The sequence below is a fragment of the Lepisma saccharinum genome, chromosome 28, assembly GCF_977018435.1.
Source record: "Lepisma saccharinum chromosome 28, izLepSacc3.1, whole genome shotgun sequence".
Taxonomy (NCBI): Eukaryota; Metazoa; Arthropoda; class Insecta; order Zygentoma; family Lepismatidae; genus Lepisma; species Lepisma saccharinum.
The window spans coordinates 4,944,793-4,967,200 of NC_139256.1; the positions used below are offsets into that span (position 1 = coordinate 4,944,793).

At 39.0% G+C, this 22,408-nt stretch overlaps 1 protein-coding gene across 1 annotated transcript in view; it reads left to right on the top strand.

Annotated features, from left to right (window-relative positions):
- Positions 1-22,408, top strand: part of LOC145980564 (uncharacterized) — a 53,779-nt gene that overhangs the window by 9,067 nt on the left and 22,304 nt on the right. The window contains exons 2-3 of the mRNA XM_083113595.1: positions 18,448-18,602; positions 21,995-22,202. Coding sequence (XP_082969721.1) covers positions 18,468-18,602; positions 21,995-22,202 — 343 coding nt within the window. The 5' untranslated portion in view covers positions 18,448-18,467. The remainder of the gene's footprint in view (positions 1-18,447; positions 18,603-21,994; positions 22,203-22,408) is intronic.

Here is a 22,408-nt window from a genome sequence, read left to right on the forward strand (position 1 = left end):
ATATGTCTTGTCCTCCCATGTTTGCAGCTCTTATAAAAGCAGAAACCCACCAAATTGTTCATATTCACAGGCCTAAGCCCTCGCAAGTGTTCAAATTGTTTGTCACAGCTTCCGCAGTCTTGTCACACATCGGCACGAAACAAAGGAAGTCTTCTAGAATACAGCTGGACCGCGAAACTATTAATGCACAATGAAAACCCTTCCTTTCCCAACACATCTAATGTTTCGTCTCCCAATATGATTAAATGCTTACTTATTTATCTCCAGTGACGTGCCCAAGGGAGGGTTGGTGGGGCCATAGCCCCATTTGACCCAGTATTCCTTTAAAAAATGAACGTCAAAGACAGGAAAAGATAGCAAAATGAGGACTGACCACCAAAAATAGTATGCGTAACCACTCTCCCTTCCGAAAATCCTGGGAAAGCCACTGGTTATCTCGGAAACATTTTTTTAAAATCAAGTCACCAAAAGTTTTTATCATTTCGTATTGTAGACTGAAGTAAAGCGCTTTGTACGCGATAAAATACATCATCTACAAGTCCTTGAATTGAACGCTTAAAAGGAAATGACGTCAGAGACAACGCCATTTTTCTCATTGGATCCACCGTCCGGTCAAAGAATATCTATTTAGGAATGGTTCTAATGAACGCATATTTATATCCTCATTATATTCTAGAATGTTCCGCAGATAAACGATTCATAAATATTGCCAGTAGTTCGACTCCTCTTATTCAAGAACATTCCCTCTCGCGTCTTCCAGATATTAGAAATTACAACGAATCGCCCTACGTGTGGAGTTAGCTACCTTTGTTGTGCAGTTTCCAAATGCTGACAAGTCTCTACATAGAGCTCAAGTTCGCTACGACAAAGAGCAAGAAAAGTTTACGTGCAATATTATCAACAACAGGGTTATAGAAAATTCTCCGTCTTGCCTTGATAAGTATTTCTCTCCTTAAATTATCGTCACATTATTCAAGAAGATAAAAATCTAATTTTTAATAGTGTAAACTGAAAAATTTCCTGATGGGGCTCGAGCCACCTGATCCTCACCTTGGATAGGCGCTAGTAACAATAACAGGGTTATAGAACATTCTGTCTTTTCTCGATAATTATTTCTCTCAAATTATCATCACATTCAAGAAGCCGAAATCCTAATTTATCTAGTGTAAACAAAAAAATCCTTAAAAGTGGGGGGGGGGGGCCTCGAGCCCTCTGATTCCCACCTTCGATACGTGCTATTAACAATAACAATGTTATAGAACATTCTCCATCTTGCCTCGATAATTATTTCTATGCTTAAATTATTGTTGCATTATTGAAGAAGCCCAAAGCCTAATTTTATCCAATGTAAACTGAAAAATTTCCTGGAGAGAGGGGGGTCAAGGCCCCTATACCCCACTTTGGATGTGTGCTATTATCAATAACAGGGTTACAGAACATTCTCCGTCTGCCTCGATAATTATTTCCCTCCTTAAATTATCGTCACATTATCTTATTTCACACCACAAGAAACAAAAATCCTCATTTTACCTAGTTTAAACCGAAAACTTTCGTGCCTGCTTACACCTACTTCTTGCATTGTTCGGGCACAAAGCAACAGCACAATTGCGCGACATTTTTCTGAAATGTTATTGTTGTTGCAAAAAAATTATCCACTATCACAGAAGAATTACAGAAAAAGGAAACACAAGGCACTTTCATGTTCCCTCACACAAAGCAGATCCTATAACAAGCGGAAAGGCCAGTGACAGCGTCACTCCTGTCCTGTGAGTGACGTCAGGGTTGGGACCGCCCACGACCCTCTTTTTTCAGCTTCGGGAGGGAAGACTGCGCTACTTTCTCAACTATATATATACTTACTTTGGTTCCGCTACCCTGAAGAGGCAACAAGGGAGAAGAGTGCGCCAATGCAAGGAAAGAGCGGGGAAGGACTTTATGGGGTTATTCATATGCCTGTTAAGGGGCCCTGTTGCCGTTCAGACCTACCGGGGCAGCCAGTGTTGTCACATCGGATTGACAGAAAAGAGCTAAATCCCGCCTAAAATAGGAATACAATTTCTGTGCAGCAACCAGAGTAGACTGCAGAGCCAAGGCTGGATTGAACTACAACTGAGACCAGTTAGGTAATAGACGAAAATATAGTTCCTTGGTGTGATTCGTGATTTGGACAAACCTTGATCCAAAATACTAAGTTGGCAACAGTAGTACGTATACAGCTGGGCTTCCTTTCCACAAAGGAGCGGAGTTCTGTCGTCTGCTCAGTGCTCACCACACAAAGGTCAAACTGACCCGAGAAAAGTGTGGATCTTCTTCTTCCCCTTCGCAGCTCATTGCAAAGAAACGGACACAGATGAAGAATTGACAAGGGTCTATCACCATTCATTGGATTTTCGTGGTAACTGTCTCATGAGTGGTAGTTCTTTCTAGGAGTGTTTGTGGCTAAATCAATGTGCTGATTGCAAAACAAGAACGAAATGAACAAATATCTAGCCCGAAGACATGTTTTCTTTACCGAAATGGGGGGGGGGGGGGTTGTAATAACGTCTAGCAGGCATAATTGTCGTACTGATTGATAGCCGGTAACACTTTTTAAAAGTCACGCCACGCCACTGGGCACCAGATATTATTCTTATTTTGTACACTTTGTATCGCATTCACAAAATGCCTAGACTTAATTAAGAAACAGATTTAATATGCCAGTTTATAATGTAATCTAATGAAAAGCAAAATCAAGCAGTGTTATGTCTGGAAAGTACTTGGGTGAGTGACAATCAAAACATTTCAATTACTGTTAATTAATTTGCTACATAAAACAAATCATGTTCGGAGTAAATTAAATTAGGACTATTGCCCCTATTACAATGTTTCAATATTACCATACCCAAGTAACACAACAGCCGTGCGAATAGGAACCTAGGAGACAAAAATGAGAATTTCAACCAAGTCATGAAGATAAGGACACAATACGAACTAGAAAGCAAAGTTGTCGAAACTTCGAAATAACATAACCCGCCATGATAAGTCTTGATCTTGTAGCAATCTTTGGTATGAAAGTTTGCTATTCTGCCACGGAAACAACAATGAGCTTTTTCAAGCAACAATACTTAGCGTTATAATAAAACCGGTAAACTATTTCTGTGGTTTCGAATGTCACGACCATTTGGATAGATCGTCAAAATTAGTAGCACTAAAAAATTCTAAATTCACATCATAGTTTGCATTACTTACAGTGAAACTAGTCTCTGATCACCATGGGCTCGAGCTACAGCGATGTCTCAAACGATGGTAGTGAAGAATCAAATACTGATAGTGAAGAATCAGATAATGATAGTGAAGTATCAGATGATAATGAAGTAGCATCAGATAATGATAGCGAACCAGAACGGTGTGAAGAAGACAAGACGAATGAAGAAGCTGGCAAAGATGACACGCCCAACCACAAGGAGCGACGGCATCACCATAAAAAGAATCACCATCACCATCACCATCACGGTGACAACATTGATATGGTCAAGGCGGTGAAGGACACCATAAAGAGGCTGCATCGACCCAATGGAGTCAGATCGCAGGTCATCCGCGATTGCATACGAGCCAAGTACCCGAAGATGGAAAACGTACCCAAACGGGTGAGGAAGGTGTTGAACGCTGAAGGTACAGGCATCAAGGAAGTCGACAAGGACAGATACATGTTAGATGTTCCGAAGAGAGCAAGGAGCTTGGATGATGTCCGAGCAGCCCGCGGGTCCTGCAGGAAACGCGTCAAGAAATCTGACACCAAGCTGCGCCACAGGAGCAGGAGTCACACTTGTGGACGTGTCGTCATGGAAACGGACCTCAAAGACGCAATACAAAACCTGATAGAGAGGGTGGCCAAGTTGGAAGCAGACAGGAACAGGTCGCCCCATCGGGAGGCAATGCAGCAGCCTCCACAACAGGAATAACCGTTCCTGACTTCCAGAGCCAAGGGTGCAGGGTTGGAAGTAGATGGCAAATTCTCATCACAAGGTTCCTGTCGAGACTTCAATGTCACGAAAACATGTCAAAATAATGGCACAAGTGTCATTTCTACTTAATTTTATATTTTGTTGAAACATTTGTACAGTATGACCACATTTAATAGACGATTCTATTCTTTAATGGTTTTGTTAATTTATCTTACTGAATTACATATTTTCGAGTATGAGATTTGTAGATTGAAGAAAATAGTACCAAATGCTTTAACGTCGAGGTTCGTATGTAGAAAATTAGTGAGAAAGTATGACTTATGGATCTACGGAATTGAAAAAGTACAGCAAGTATTCGGAAAGTATGTACCCACTGCGAATATTTCCTCTGCGAAATGGAAATACGTCATTTTAAGCACAAGTAGAGTAGAGCGTCGATTATCCGAAGTAATTGGGGGACATGGGTGTTCGGAAAACTGGTTTGTTCGGATAATCGAACTGTACATGTTTATTTGCCAAAAAGAAGTACTGTACAGTAAATTTATTCATAAAAACAGGCATCTCTTTAAGTATGTATTACAAAGTAACGTACAAAGGCAACTTTAGTAGGAATATATAGTATGTGGTACAGTTTATTAAACAAAAATATGTACATATTACATACGCATTTTGCATGAACCATACACACAGTACACAAAATTAACGTTTAAAAAAATCCTTTATTTTGGTCTGTCTAAGCAAGCCTACACGCTTACGAGCAGCTAAGTCACGTACTTTTTTCATTACAGATATCTGAAAGTGAGCGAGTACACAGTTCGGTTAAGCGGTCGTTCGGTTGACCGACGTTCGGATAATCGACGCTCTACTGTACTGACTTCCCTCATTTATTGTCAAAAAAAGGAGAAAAAAGATTGAAGAAGAAAAAGATAGTGAAAGAAAAAGACGGAGAAAAGGACATAGAAGGAAACAAAAAGGAAATGAAACAGAGGGAGAGAATGAGAATGAATGAAAGGGAAAGATGGAGAGAAAGAAAGATAGAAAAGAGATAGATTGAAAGAGAAAGAGAGAGACTGAAGGAAACAAAGGAAAACTGAAGAAGAAACAAAGAAGGAGAGAGATAGAAAAAAGTAGATGAAAAACAAAAGAGAGTGAGTGACAAAAGGGTAGAAAGTGAGAGAAGGAAAGAAAGGGAAGTGAAAAAGAAGGGAGAAAGATTAGAAGGAAAGAAAGGGGAAGTGGAACAGAGAAAGAGAAAGAGATAGAAGAAAAGAAAGCGAAAGAGAGAAAGAAACGAAAAGAAGCAGATAGATTTGAAGAGAAAGAGAGAAAAGGAACAAAGGGAAGAAATGAGAAAAAGGAAGAGAGAGAAAATAGATGGAAAACAAAAGAGAGAGAGAGAGATAGAAAAAATAAAGGTAAAGAAGAGGGAAAGAGAAAGAGAAACAGAGAGAAATATTGCCCCGCACCTCCACCACGTCTCATACCCTTAGGTATGGGGGGATCTTTTGGGAATGTAGCTCACTAATCATCATTCATCCTTGATGGTAAAGCACTCTCTGCTCGTGGTGAGCTTGGTGGTAAGGCGGTAGAGTTACTAAATTTACACACTTGAATGGCAACACGTGACACTTGAATTTCGCACCACTAAAGACTGGATCAGCATTGGTAATGTAAGGATATACCTGTCTCTGTACTCCAACCGAAGATCTGCCGTGAGAGGTTATACCTGTGACTGTACGTAGAGTCTGACTTGCGACTAGCGTTAGCACGCTCTCCCTAGAACCTCCTCCTCTCTCTCTATTCAATCGTAACTTGCTCCTCAACAGCTGAATTAGAACTAACCCTGAACTCTCTGCCTCCCAGACATTTATTGCAATTCAATTTACTAAACAAATGCACAGTCAGGACTGTAGCCTCTTCCTGGATTTCGTCCGTTTACATGTTTATACCGCTGATGACCAGGAAGAGCTTCAGTGCTGTCTGACACTGCATTCCTGTGATGTTTCTGAATATTTCATGATTGGAAAACGATGGTTGAATGACTGTAAGTTGGAGTTCGTTGTCCATAATAATTAAAATATACTACGGATCGTTACGATATAGATTAGAGAAAGAAACACAAAGAAATGAATAAATACAGAATCAATGACAGAAAGAAATTGAAATGCTACAAGAGAAAATCAATCGAACGCACTTCACACAATGTTAGGAAATGCGTTGCACCTTATCTCTGTTCCCTTGATCTCATTACAATGGTCGAGTGATGATTTTGTAATAAGTGAGTGAAGTTTTGTTTATCCAGCTTATCCACACAAAAATGTCGAAATCTTTTGTTCAGTATACGTATAAAAACATGAAAGAGCATCGTCACATAGGAAGCTGTTGTCTGTGGGTGAGTACAAAGCGTGGGTCGAGGGAGTAAGCTGTGCTTCGTGTGCACTGAATGGAAAGAAAATGTCTTCTCATGTTAATACTATTGCTATCTCAACCCAATACACAATCAACAATCTTCTTTTAAAATAACGAACACATTTCATTCATATTCTTTGAGTGTGCAACAGTGCCGTATTTACGATAGTTCTTGGAGGTTACAATTGTTGGTATCAGTCCACTTTATGTAAAGAGAGGCTAATAGGGACTGGACCTACAGTTTAAAGTGGGATTCGAATCACAGTGCAATGTGCCTCCACTGGGTATCCAAACCGGGGATTATAAGACGATGACGTTACCACTACGCCATCGGGTAGCTCTATTGATGGTTCGAGTCACCAGTACGTACACCAGGCAAACTCTAAGAAGGCCAGATATGGTACAGTGGGTGAAAAATGGTGAAGGTAAAGCTGTCCCTTGTGCACTACCTGTCATGAATGCACACGAAGAGACCCCCCACACATTCTCGATCTCAGCCATAGCGGACATGATGTTATCAGCACCATGCTTCGGTCATCTTCACTTTCAGGATTGTTCAATCCTAAATAGAAAGAGGTCCCGGGTTCGAATCCCGGAAGGGCATGGATGTGTGTGAGTGTAAATTCATCATATCATCATTCATCCACGATCTTCGCAAATTAGTAAAAAAGTGGCACAAAAAAGCGAAGTAAAATAAAGCAAATCAATCAATCAATCAATCCTAAATAACCATTGTTTAGATGCTGTGTGAGCTGTCCCTCCCCCACAAGAGTGGGAAGTACATAAAATAATATCTTGCAAGAAATAATCTAATAACGTTTACATTGACATATCTAAGAATTTCAAATATTAACTACATGACTTATTGGTTTCTGACAGCCTATCACTACAAATAACATGTGTGCAGTGACGTCACCAGTAGGAGAATTATTTTCGCGCACAAATTCAGAACTATCTGCTCGAGTAGTCATAATGATAACTAACGTCTTCGCCCTGTGATTAAGAGGCCCCGGGTTCGGCTTTTGGATTTTCCAATAAAATTATAAAACAATTCTTTACGTGGAGCGCATCCATCCAATATTTTTCCTTAAGTCACGGGCGTCGAGAGGGAGAGGGGAAGGTCTCCGAACCTGTCCGTCGACTCCCTCCTGGGCAGAAAGATTGCTATATTTACTGTTAAAAACATAAATATATTTCAGTTAGTATTCGAACAGAATAACAAAAGTAAAAACTGTGTTAGATTAGAAAATAATTTACTGTACAATACGGGAACAAAGATATGTTTTCAAATTCTACAACCGTTTAATCCAAAGAATGTTTCCATAGTTTTCAAAATTGCTACTTACTTCCCATTCACTTTTAGAACATTTTTTTGAAGAAAGTGTGTAAAATGAATAACAAACTATAATAACTATACAAGTCAATGCAATAACTGCATAAATGTAAAAAAAATGTAATAAATTTGGACTAAAACTGTTTTATTGTTATGTAACAATAATAATTATGAGCATAATAATAATTGTTGTTATGATTCCTACCGTTCAAGTTTTATCAATGGCCTGACCCCCTCCCCCTACAAAAATTTCTGGCGACGCACATGCCCCTGATCATGATTGTCCCTCCTAGAGCATTGTGCGTTGCTCAAAAGGTCAACTCTTCAGATCAGCCAAAGCTTTCGCTTCTGTCAATAAGAGGGCCTTAGTCTGACGTCACAGTGACTCGCCTAGTGATTGTTTGCAACCGAATGCCTACCTAGGCATTCACCTCTTCACAAAATTCCCAGCCATTTAGCTGTTTTGCTCGCCGCAACCGAAATTGCGCACACTTTAGATCCAGAATTGCGCACAAATCTCACTGACCTGTTTTGCTCACAGATTTTGATCGAACGTTGCCACTTTGATAGCTTTAAAGTCTGTGCGCAAAACTGTTTTTTTTTCCTTTAGACAAGAAGAGAGAGAGAAATTAGAAATAAAATAGTAAATCTCTTAAGGATTAAATAAAAAAATATAATTTTACCAGTAAATGTAGCAAGTCAAGATAGGTTAGGTTAGGTTAATGACTGCACAACAAACACTTCTGCCAATCGAAGCTCGTGACCTTCGGTATAAACGGAGATACACCAAACCATTACATTCTAGTCCACCAATCAAGTCATCCTCTATGCCTATCTAATGCTACCCTTCCAGCAAAAACACGTGTAAGTCCACACACACACAAACAAACACAACAGAAGTGAGAACGGCTTGAGAACATTTTACATCTGACAACATCGCATCATTTATTTGTGCGCAATCCTGTACATTGTGACAGCTTGTCAACGGTTTATCAGATACCACTGATAAAACCTGAAAAGTGTGCGCAATCCGTTAGAATGATTGATTGAATTGTTATTTTACATCACTTTTCTACAGATTTTCACTAATCGCGACGATGAAGATTATTATTATAGACAAATTTTCTAAAGGCTGCCTCGCTATAATCTCGAACATTCGAGACGAGTCCAAGATTTGTGGTATTCGGTGGGAGTGACGCGAAAAAAATCTAAGAAAGAATTTAAATACATGGTTTTTGGCCGGTAGTGATTCAACGGGTAGCCTTAAGGCGAGGAGGGACAATTTCCCCTAGGTCTTTCTCGATGGGGCAGCTGCTGATCACTGTTGCCAACTTCGCTCTTTTGGAGCCAGATCTGGCTCTTTCGTGCACTCGTTTGACTGTGAACTGTGGCACCCGCCCTCTGCCCTGCCATGATGCCACCATTGGCTCAGGCCCATAAATACCAACTTTTGCCATGAGTGTACATTTTGCACGTGACGTGATATTCGTATAGCTATAGGCTGCGTCACCCACCTCTTCTTTCCTCCCCATGTATTTTTATATATAGCGCTGTGGCTAAGATGAAGGTGACAATTTTGTTATCCGGGAACTCTTTATTTTCGATTTTATATTAACATCATTGGATTATTGAGATGGGTGATGCCGCCAAATCTAGGCAGTGAAAACTAAGAATAAATTGCCATCACTTTAAAGCTAACGGTAATAGCAGCACCCCCACCCCTCTGACAACTAAAATTACCCTAGTAGGCACTTTATGCAGCCTTCGTTAATCTAGCTCCTTGAAAGTCCTCTTTAGCTATATTAATGGTGAAATTTAGCTCATCAGGTTTGGCAACACTGCCAGGATGGCCGTAGGAGGCAAGGAGAAATGCACTAGGCTTATGGGACCATTATTTTATTCGTTCTTTCGGGAATATCAAACATCCGATGACGTAGAAAAGTACATGGACGGAGAAAGGACACGTAGAACTATGTCATAGCAGTAGGAAAAGTCGAAACTCCCATTTGATGAGCCGTAACTTGAAGTTGAAGTTGATGTCCCATAAGGAATACATGGGATTCGGTAAATACTAATTCATCATATTTTTCAAAAATCGTACAAGGCTTAATAATCAACTTAGGAAACCGCTTCCACTTGCCACATGGGGAGAAATTCATACTCTTCATTTCTGGCGGAGATCTTTTTAGTAGCATTGCTCATTCCGACGATATTGGAATAAATGCATGCCTGGTGCGTAATTGTCCCTCTTCGCCTTAACAAGAAGAATTTTATTATCTTAGGACGCTTGAAACTTTCTGAAACCATCACAACCAGGCGCCAGAGCTTCGTTAGTCTGCAGTCCAGGGTGTGCTGTGCTGAAGAGAGGTTCACATCCGAGTGTCTTCCCATGTTATCCTTTACGCAGCTCCATAGCCAGTATTTCATTTCGGGAGGCTCATCCCTTATCAGCTGCCGCCATTTAAAGACGAAGAAAGTGTGGGGGGAGGGGTAAAAGCCCTGAAGATGAATTTCTCAGTATATTACAACTTATTGTACAAGATGTTTAATCCTACTAAGGAAGTAAAATTAATTACCACTATACACTATTTAAATTTGATATTGTAGTTTTTTTTTGGGGGGGGGTCAGACCCCGAGCCCTCCCGCTGGCTACGTGCCTGCTTACAGACCTATGCTGACCTATGGCGGTGCTCTTTGCGAGTGTCCCTTCATCAATTTCATCATCACTCATCATCATCGGCGCGATTAGACAAAAGTGGCGTAAAAGCGACGTCAAATAACAAAAATCAATCCTTACAGACCCACACAGTTGTTCGGATCTCGCTTTAGACTGAAGGTCCCGTCCCTATTAGCCTATACTAGAGTAAAGTAGGGTTAAAACAATGCACAGGCGATTGCTTCACCTTATAAACATAGTGATTTTACATTCTTTAAAGTCAATAGAAATTTTAGGGCAAGGGAGCAATTGAAGCTGTGCGCTACCTCTTGAGCTGCCGTGGCCGGGTTCAATGAACCAATGGGTATAAAACGCCTCGACCACTCAGGAGACGAGCATTGGTGAAAGGATTGTGAGAAGTGTTTGTCGACGGGAAGTGCTCTGAGAACAGGTATGTGTCTTGAGGTGCGAGCGTGCAGGGGCGTACCAAAGACTTGCGATAGCAGTGACGTGCACTGAGGAGTAGCTAGTCTAGCAGAGATAGATTAATCAATCTCACATCTTTAATTATTTTCAAATCACAATATTTATTGTCTTGTTAAAGCCACAGTTCATATGCAACACTATTTTTTTCACGCGCTTCTAGTCCCTCGGCGTGATCCGCGGGCAAAACTGGCCTAGCTCGCTCTTCTTCCGCCATACCAGTTCCAGGTAAACGGCCGCCCGAAGGAAAAGGGAAGATTTCTGCCTCTACCTCCCTTGCCCCCTCGCCCCCGCCCTAATGGTTGAAAGCCCGTGGTTTCAGGTCCCCCAGTATATCTCCTACAGGACAGATGGGTTTCCCTTGATTCTTTGTAAATCCTCTAAAGAACTCAAGGGAAAATTTTCTGCAGTACTAACGTATCTTCTCTGTATTTACAGAACCTTATGGGATGTAGTTTTATTATTTATGAAATGGGAACGTGTTATGTGCAGACAATAATGTTATGCTTTCTTTCTTTATTTTTGTTTTACAAATATGGAATATATAATGATTAAATTACAAATATTTGCTCAGGCTCTCTCTCGCTCTCGTTTTAGTAGTGTTTTATTTAAATATACTAATATTTTGGCCTCCAACAGATGTATTTATTTGAGCAAGAGAACGCATGTTCATATTGTTGTTCGTTTGGTTTATTTTACTTCGCTTTTCTGCCACATTTGGTTAACGCGAAAATGAGGATGAGTGATGATATGATGAAATTGATGAAGGGACCTCGAACAATCCAGGCCGGGATTCGAACCTGTGGTGAGCGCGCATTCTTGTTCCTGTGTTGTACTCTGCAGTGAATAATGAAATAATTTGAAATGAAAAATGTATCTCAGAACTCAAAAAGCCAAATGACTTGAGGAAACTACAAACTACCTGTTTTGTTTCTGTGCATAAAGTGAACTTAAAACACCAAATCAACCAACCGTGGGGGAGTGGTTATCACAGCGCGCTACGACACCAGGAGTTCTGGGTTCGAACCCCGATCTGGGAATGGGTGTTCTTTGTGTTTGTCCCTTCAGTAATTTATCGTATCATCTTCGCAATTAACCAAATATGAGAAAAAAGCTGCGCTAAGTAACAAAAATCAAGTCAAATCATTGATTGGTTGCTTGCTTTGGTTTATTTTACTTCGCTTCTCCGCCACTTTTGACTAATCGCGAAGATGATACAATATAATTGATGAAGGGACACACTCAAAGAATACCCATGGTCAAGCCGAGATTCGAACCCAGGATCTCTGGCTTAGTAGTCAAATCAAATCTTTTTTATTTTGAAATGGGGGTGGGGGTTACGTGTACTTTCTTAGTACTCATTCATCATTTTGCAATCTTTTCCTGTTATTGACGTTCTATTTTTAGAAATACTGTGTCATAAAGGGGGGAGGGGTATGACCCACACGAAGCCCACCCACTTGAGCACGCCACTGATTGCTACCCCAAGTGTCGACGTCACCGCACGTCACTGTTCGATAGTTCAAACTTGTCTCTGGCTCTGAGAAGAACAGGTATGTGTCTTGAGGTGTGAGCGTGCAGGGGTGTACAAAAGGCGTTCGATAGTTCAAACTTGTTATCTAACTCATAATTGAGTAGTTGAACATTTAAAATGTTATGCTTAAGGCACGGCTGCGCCTCCGGCCGATGTCAGCGAAGCAGTTCTCGAAAATTTTCCTTCTTTTCGAAAAACCACTTTGGTATTCCAAAATTGGAATTCCTTCTAGAGCAATGACGTGAACCTTCGTGTGGTTTGCTTTCGTTGTTGTCTAGATATTCGCAATAGTTTCATGGCTGATGAAAAATAAATCTTATTATTACTATTATTATTTATACCCCTGGATCCACTTATGAACACGTTATTGACATTAGTGTGTGACAATCCCTTTTGGAAATTCAGGAACATATACATTGCAAAAGTTCTCTCTCTCTCTCAAATGACATATTGGTGAATATCAAAAAGTGCTCCCTATTATTAATACTAAAAATATATAGATGAACAGCTATCAAACCTCAAGTATACGTATTATCATATTGATTTATCGATTAGGTTCATTTCACTTCCCATTTCTGCCACTTTTGGCTAATCGTGAAAATGAGTGATGACATGATAAAATTGATAAAGGGGAAATGTGGTTCTAAAATCTGGTGCACAGTGAACAACAACAGTGTTGCGTGCGACCATTGATCACGATGTCTTACGGTTCCATTCACGTTGACGGTGCTACTTTGCTGTACCGACAAACTAAAAATAAAGTTTTGCATGTTCGGTTTCTGGTTGTTGTCTCAGCGCCACATTTCCACCTGGTGGTGAAAATTTCAACTACTATTTTTTTTCAGGGTTCGCTTCCCCATGGTCCATAGCATCTATACCAAGCTACACAACAATCAGTTGCTTCGAACGGGCTCCAGAGGGCTCTAAATAGGGTAACATTAATTATGAACACCCTGTATATATTTATCTGCTTTCGTAAAGAGTCTCACGTTTTTCCTTCTCTCCTCCCCGCCTCGGCTCGTCACGTTCTCGACTCAGGGCCTGCCACTGACCACTAGCCATAGGCATGTACGCCGAACAGATTTATTTCATTCATCGGAACTGTGCACTTCCTGTATATTTCTACGTCGGGCATCGACCTCACAATCAGCTGCAAAAAAATCCTGTCCTGTGGTGCTTGTCACCAGGATACAAAAGGATCTGCAGAGGTGGATAAGGCCGTTAGTTATTTGTAGTTGTCTCGTGAGGTATGTGAGTGAACGGTATGTGGGGGGATTATCAGCTGCTGTTAGAGGCAGAGTCCGCGTGCATTCGGAACATCTCCAGCTGACTGCGCGAGTCTAGCCAGCGAGCCTACGAGCAGTGTACAGCGTGAGCAATAGAGTTAGCTATAGGCGCTGAGTAGAGATGACGTCAGCGCTTTACTTCTTGATTGGAGGTATCGGGAGTTATGACTCGCTCCCAAGGTGCAAGCGCAGAACGACCAGAGCTGTTACGGAAATAATCTCACTCTACGTGCATATGGCCTTACATAAGGGGAGGGTTTAACGGGTCCAATATCTTCTGACTGGTTTAGTAACCATTTGGCATTAATTGTGTAGTAAAATAAACAATATTTCAAAATTGGTTAGAACACGCCATTGGTTGATAAAGTTTGAAAAGTTATTTTAACGTTAAATGTAAAAAATAATATGTTTATGGTCAAAATAATCAGGGGTAGACAAAACTAAAAATAATTCAGACGCCAGCATTCTTTATTTATTGCAAATAAGAAAGCCATGAATCCAAGTAAGGTAAGCTTTGAAATGTGATCTTAAAACATTTAATTTATTCTTGTACCGGAGTGGCTGGCCTTCCTAGAGAAGGTAAGAGCATGGATAACTATCCAATACATTCTAATATATGGTGGAATCTACTATATCGTTCCAGATTTTAAAATTTAGGTATCAAAATTTATAATTGTATGTTCATTATTCTGATTAAATTATATACATGATACAGAAAACACACACACACTGTACTCGTTACTTTAAAAATAATAATTCAAATATTCGTAAGAAAACTAGAAATATAAAATATATATATAATAATTTTAGAACTGAATTAAAAAATTCAGGCTTCATGACTGGGTGTCCTGTATTTTTCTACCCCTGAAAATAATTAATGTATACCAAGCTAACATTTACATATAAATTGCTTATAGAGAGAAAATTTTTATAGCTTATAATTTTAATAATAAATTATAACGACTGAAATTCCACCATCCTTGGGCTGTGGTATAAGTTGAACCCATCCATTATTTCTGTATAGATACGGCCATGTACAGTGGGATCCATGAGTATTACTGTGCAAATTGTCCATCACCATGTTGGAGCACTTAACTTGACCCAATAAGAGCTTCAAGAATTAAAGAAAACTCAAGACAAGCTGTTGACAACTTCTGCACCAGCATACATAAAAATCCATCGCTTAAAACAACAGAGGATGTAAGAGAAAAGTTAATGAAAATAGTCATGGACAATTTGCACGGTAATACTCTTGGATCCCACTGTACGTATGTGCATGTGCCTAAAATATCTACAACTGTACCCTCAGCCATACAAATTCAATAGAATCATCCATGGGAGCCCGCAGGAGGGGGCCAGAGGGGGCACTTCCCCTCCCTGATATTTCTGGAAAGAGTTAATGTAATTCAAATGTTGAAATTGTTGAGATATTTTATAACATAAAGTATTGTCTTCTATGACTTACAGGCCGTAAGTTACAGAAACTATTATTATTATTATTTGAAGTAGGGTTACATTTAAGCTTACAGTGTATTTTACACTGATATCTATCTATATAAAACAGTTTTTGTCCTACATGAATTAATGTTAAGTATACAATTATGCAAATTCTATATAGATATACAGAATATGGAAATTAAAAATGTATGTAATTAAAAAAACATTAGAGTAATGTAATAATAATAATAATAATAACAACAAAAATAAAACAGTAATAATAGCAGTAACATTATTATTATTATTAATAATAATAATAATAATAATAATAATAATAATAAAAAAAGTTTGTGACTCTGTCCCCCCTGAGAATAAATCCTGCGTGCGCCCTTGAAATCATCATTGGCGTATCCAGCGCGGGGGAAAAGGGGAGCGCTGATCACCCTGGAAAACGAGTGGTGAAAATAATAATTTGGTTCATTGTTCTTTTTTTACGTTGGAAAGTGAAATAAATGCTATTCCCTTTTCAAAGAATTCAAAGTAAAGTATTGACACAATTTCGAAATATATATTTCTTGCCCTCCGTTGGAAAGTGTTGCTTGCCCCTGGAAAAAAAAAGTCTTGTCTATTCTTAAGGCTGGTTTACATTGGTCGATGTGCGGGAGAGTTACTGGGACGAGTTACTGGCTTGTCTGCTGGACTCGACCATTATGTGGCGAGTAGCTGTTTACACACTTTCTGTCAAAGTGGGATAGTGGCTGCACCTGTTTGGTGCTCTTTTGACAATATGAACACGCCGACGTCGTTGGCGATTTTTTTAAAAAAGCTCTAAAACAGTTTTACGAGAAATGAATACAATAATGCACGAGAACAAGTCTAGAAAGAAAACTAACTTCCTTCATTTTTGTATTTTCAATTGTTCTTGGTTGTACGTAGAACGTAAATTCTTTATTTTCAATTTTACTTCTCCTCCGCCTCTACAAACTTTATGTTGTCGGACTTGGATCACCTTATATTCATGGTTGAATTTTTAAAAAAATACAAATACATTTAATATGCAAAATCACAACACTCTACCACCGTACAGACTCCATACTATCCTCAGAAACTGTTTACATTGATTGAGTGGTCTGGCGAGTTTACGCGCGGTTGAACAAAATCGATGGGAGAGGAAGCAACTCGATCAAGTCGCTCTCCTCCGTGGACAGGGTGCCGTGCTGTTAGCGAACGTGCTGATATCGAACACGTGCTCTCAGCGAACACAGTTATGGAAAGATTTGTTGGTGCGTGCTGTTAGCGAACACGCAAACTTGTCCTGTCTCATTTGTCCTTGATTCTGGTCAGCATGCAAGTGTTGCCAGTGATAAGCTAAGTTGCGTGGAGAAATACCTCAGTGGCTGTTGCCTCTTGACCAGACCTGACCCACCCCTGATCATTCTTCAATCGGGTTTTCCTTGTCGCACAACAGTTTTGCTACCTTGTGTTCTGACGTCAGACGAGGAATGCCTAGAAGGTTAGGTTAGGTTCCATTAACATAAATACAATGAAAAATTATTATTTAGGTTAAGAGAACTAAACATAGCTAGCTTAAACTAACAACGTAGGCATTTAGCCTAAAATTAAAAACCTTTCTCCTGTGACGTCAGAACACAAGGTTGCTCAAGTGTTGTGCGGTAAGTGAGACCCTTCTCCAATCGACTGTGAAACCAGCAAGATGAGTGAAAGAGAATTAAAAATATATAGCTAACAAAAACTTTCATGTAGTTAACCTAAATTGCTGAGGATCCTTCATTTAGCTAATTTCAAACACAAAATGATTATAAGGTATCACTGGCAACACTTGCATGTTGACCACTTTCAAGAACAAACAAAACAGGGCAAGTTTGTGTGTTCGATAACAGCATGCACCTGCAAATCCTTTCCTTCCGGTGTTCGCTGAGAGCACATGTTCGCTACGAGCACGTTCGCTACGAGCACGGAATCGTGGACAGCCACTCAACTGTCCTGACTACTGGAGCGAGTACTGGCTCCAGTTGTTTACACGGGGAGAGTAGCTCGCTTTATTCTACTCGCTCCAGCTACTCGCCCGTCTACTCCACCAATGTAAACTAGGCTTTATGTGTACGTCCATAGGAATCATTGCATATGTTATAATGGGCCATGGGATCATTCTTGTATTTTAACAATGCTTTCAGTTCGAGGCATTGCGCCAGCGCATAAGGTGGAGGTTTAACCGGAATACTTGCATACATGGGCATGCGCAGGATTTTTTCCAAGGAGGAGCAAGCTAGGTAATTTTTTTCCAGGGGGGCAAAGGAGGCATATTTTTCCCCATAATAGTGATGCCCCCTCCAAAAAAACACTGCTTCAGTCTGAAATTATCATGTTCCTTCAACACCCTTATAATAATTAACATAAATTCTGTGACTGAAATGAAATTTTGTGTGAAATATATATAATTTTAAAATGAACATTCATTTTCCCTCTTCCGGATGTCCATACATGTTTACATATTTTACTAATTTACATTCTACGCATGTATGTACATATTTTGCATGTTTTGCCGGTAAATGTCTGTTATATCGGAGACACATTTCTTCATTTTTACAGAAGAAACTACTTACGGAAATGACTTTCTGTAGTATTTTGAAAGTGCGTGGAGGTATTTTCTCACCGTAGAATGCTGCACAACAAGAAATAAGCACTTTTCATATAATAAACTCGCATTTTGTGCAAAGCGACAACATTATGCCATTGTTTCCATTATGTACCTGCAGATGGCGCGAGCGTCGAAAGTCACGCGGTCTCGCCAGTGTTTCCAAACGTGCCTTTTTTCCAGAATTTTAATTTTTTTAACTATGCTTACCTAACCTAACCTTATCGGAAATAGTTCGTGGGGCTATCGTGAATGTTTTTTGGGGCAATGGTTTGTGGGGCTATCTGGAATGGTTTTTGGGGCTATCCGGCAATGATTTGTGATGACATAATGAACACGAAAGTAGGTATTTTTTGGTTAAGAAGATTGAAACACTGCATACCCACTCCAAATCGACAAAACACAAGCACGACGCGTGATGATCCACATCTGTGCGCGCCATATTGTATGTTCCGCAACGGAAGAAAGGACCCAAAAGAATTACTCGTAATGTGAAAAATCGAAGTTATTTTCGTGTAAAAAGCATAATGGTACCTTCAACTATGTTCCGCAATACACAATTGGTAAGTACGAACCATTTAAAACTGAAAATATCCGATAGAAATGTGTCTCAGATATAACAGACATTTACCGTTTTGCCTACATATAAATCAGGGCCTTAGTTATTACTATGACGATACAATTAATAATGAAGATAATTATTTTCCAGATAGTTCTAGAACTGGCAACATGTCGAACGAAGACAACATATTTGAATCACCTTTCAAAGGCAGCTTGGATGATATTCCTAAAGTTCCTGTAACTCAGTACATATTTGAGCGAACCAGAAGACATCTGTCACGCACTGGGGATTTGCCATGGATCGTAAGTAGAATAGATCGGCTTTATTCCTAAGTATATGCCATTATTTAAAGCTAGGAGCATAGACAGATTATGTTACTGTCTCTAGGATCCGAGAATCTCTATTGCAATACAGCTACACACCTAGTTTATGGGATATTCTAGAAAAAAAGGTGGTAGAAAACTTGTCGGGCAGCCACAAAAAATGTTTTAAATAAATTTACACTTTTTTCAATAGGAGTTACTAGTTGCGAGATTCATCAGCTTATATTTCTTCCAGAAATGTTTTTCCTCTTTTCAGAATTTTACACAGAATATGTCCATTTGCCACTCCGTGGACTGTCCGCAATCAAAATGTATGGATGTATATTATTTTAATAGATTTTCATTTAGACAAGTTAAGATTTAATTTATTGCAATTAACTAATTAATCACCTTAGAATATCCTATGAACATAAAGAAATAATCTTATGAAAATCTTAGTTGAGTAAAATATGAAAATGTAAAAAGTTCCTATAAAAATCCACAAAGCGCAAGACTGTTCACTCCACATCAGGAAATTTGAGGGAATGGAAGCCATTATGATTTCAAGGGACAGTCAGAGGTGCTTGTCTAGCATTATGTATGAGATTTTTGGGATTAAGTTCTGGTATCCGAACTTTGTCGAGATCACGTGTCCACTACGTGAACAAGCTTCTCAAGGTCAGAAATTTTGCCAATCATTAATTATTATGAATTTAGTGATAAACATTATGTGCAGAAGTCACCTGAAAATTTATGTTTGCTTAACTTGTATTTCCATGGAGTAATACAATAAGAGAAAAGAAATGTCCCCTCCGTGGACAGAGATGCTCACGGAGATCAAAAATAATTATTTATGATAAAAAAGAAATAAAGTTCAAGTTTACTTTTCACTAAGGAAAAGGTTATGTACAGAAAATATTTGGTTGCTTAAAAGAACAAAAAACACAGATATCCATTCCAAGGACTTTAAGATCTACTCTAACGAGATAAAAGCCCCCTTAGTGACAAATGTTCACTTTGTGGACAAGTATGCCCATTCCGTGGACTAGAAAAATTTACAATTTTTAATTTTCTAAAGAGCTAGGAGCAAATGATCTTGATGAAGCTTAGCATTTGATTAGGCTCTTTAAGGACAGAATATATCATTATTTTTACAAATTTTCAACAATTTTATTGTTTTGTTAAATCATCTTCTCATATCTAGCTCCTTTTTTTAAAATTACCCTTATACGTTCATTTCTCTACTGAAACCTTTATCAAATATCATGGACAAATTCCTGCTCCGACAAATGTTCTTTGTGTACAGTCTTAGACATAACATAATTGGGCATCAATTCAAAGTAGTTTGCGCAGCAATTTTCATTAACTAATATTCTTTTAAACTAACTAACTCCCTAGCCTTCTTAAACCCGAAGGTTCATGGCTGCAGCAACACAGGCCTTCCATCTTTCCCTATCTTGAGCAAGTTCTATATACTCTTTTCCATCCCTACCAATTTCCCTTAGGTCCATCTCAACGTTGTCCCTCCATCTTCGTCTTGGCCTTCCTACAGGTCTCTTACCATCAAGTTTCCCAACAAGAATCCTGTAAACTCCTCTTTCCTCTCCCATTCGTGCCACATGGCCTGCCCACCTAAGTCTTCTTGATTTAATTATTCTGATAATATCTGGACATGAATACAAATTATGTAACCTTCTCCACTCACCTGTCTCCTCATCCCTTTTAGGTCCAAAGATTTTCCTAAGGATCTTATTTTCAAATACTCTCAATTTATGTTCCTCTTTCAATGTAAGGGACCAAGTTTCACATCCATATAATACTACAGGCAAAATTACTGTTTTGTATATTTTAACTTTTAGTTTCTTAGATATTAAACGAGAAGACAAAAGTTTATGAAGAGAGAAGTAACATGCATTTCCTGAATTAAGCCTACTTTTTATTTCCTCTTTAATATAATTTTCATTTGTTAATAGGCTATTACTCCTAAGTATTTGAATTTGTAAACTGGTTCAAACGAGTTGTTATCAATAATTAGATTTTGATTATTATCTAACACTTGGTTTCGACCTGTAAGCATATATTTAGTTTTCTCTTTGCTAACTTCCAAACCTATCTCTTTAGCAGTTTTGAAAAATATTTTAGCATTATTCTTAATTGTATTCACATCATCCCCCAGTAAGTCTACATCATCTGCATATGCTAACAACTGAGTCACATCATTTAATTTTAGTCCTTCTTTAGTTTCTTTTACCTTCCTAACAGCATATTCTAAGGCAAAATTAAAGAGCAATGGAGATAATGCATCTCCTTGTTTTAACCCATCATGAATTGTAAATTTGTCAGACAAATTAATACCCACACGAATTTTACTTTCTGTTTCACTGGTGCATATTTTTATCATACTAACAAGCTTCTTAGGTATTCCATTCTTTTAAGTCGAAATATTCTGATTGATTTGAATTTTTCGTTGTCCTAAATGGAACATGCCAATGAAAATCAGCACTTACCAAATTAATTTAATGATATTAGCCAGAGGAAACTAAAATATTCCATTAGGCCCAGTTGTTGTCAACTAATTTAATCAAAATTATATACAGTATATCTGTCAACAATCCTAGACATAATAGAACTAATACTCTCTATGATTATGCCATAATATATTTTTTAATATTAAATTTTCCGATTAGGTATAAATTAAGGTATAAAGTTAAAAAAAATTTACAAATAATATTGTTGGGCAGCCCATCTGGAACGTATGGGAGAGGACTTTACAGGATTCTTGTAGGGAAACCTGATGGTAAGAGATCTGTAGGAAGGCCAAGACGAAGATGGAGGGATAACGTTGAGATGGACCTAAAAGAAATCGGTTGGGATGGAAAAGAGTGGATAGATCTTGCTCAAGATAGGGACAGATGGAAGGCCTCGGATTGGTGTCCGGAAGGGGGGCAAGGTGGGCCGTGGCCCCTCCTGGAAAATGAAAGGCAACCAAAAATTATATATATTTTCACATATAATTTCATTTCAGCCACAATAGTATGTGTTAATTGTTGCATGAATATGATAAATTCAAATGTAAGCAATGTTTTTTGAGGAACAACACTATTTTTGGGGAAAATGTGCCTTGTTTGCCATCCTGGAAAAAATACCTTCCTTGCCCCTCTCTGGAAAAATCCTGTTGACGTCCACTAGGCCTGTGTTGCTGCAGCCATAAACCTTCGGGTTTAAGAAGGCTAGAGAGAGTGTTAGTTAGTTATTGTTGGGATCGGGGCACCGACCTTTAAAAACAGAATTTACCGAGCCGCGGGCTCATGAAGGTTGAGAGCCACTGGTGTAGAAAGTTGTTGATCAATAAATAAATGTTGTATTTTAACGAAAGTCATTTCTTCTCTTAGACCGATACAGTGAACCGAACAAGTGTGAAGTTTTCCGAGGTAGAGCCACTGTCCAAGAAAGTGGCGAGCGCCCTCACTAAGCGTGGATTCAAGAAAGGGGACATTCTCTACTACATAACAAAAGAAATGGCCCTCACCGACTTGTTCATTTTGGGTGCTTGGTGCTGCAATGGTGCCATAAGAGGAGGCTGCCCGGTTGATAGGCCTGGTGAGTGAATTTCATGTTTCTTCAGAACAGCCACTGGAAGTAACGGCTTACTTGAAATGCAGAAGTAATAGTTACTGTAACCTAGTTACTTTTTCGAAATAAGTAACTGTAGCCGTAACATGGTGACTTTTATCAAGTAGCGATCAGTGATGTGCCGTAGACTATAAGTTTACGTCTACATGCGTTGTCTACGCGTAATCTACGCG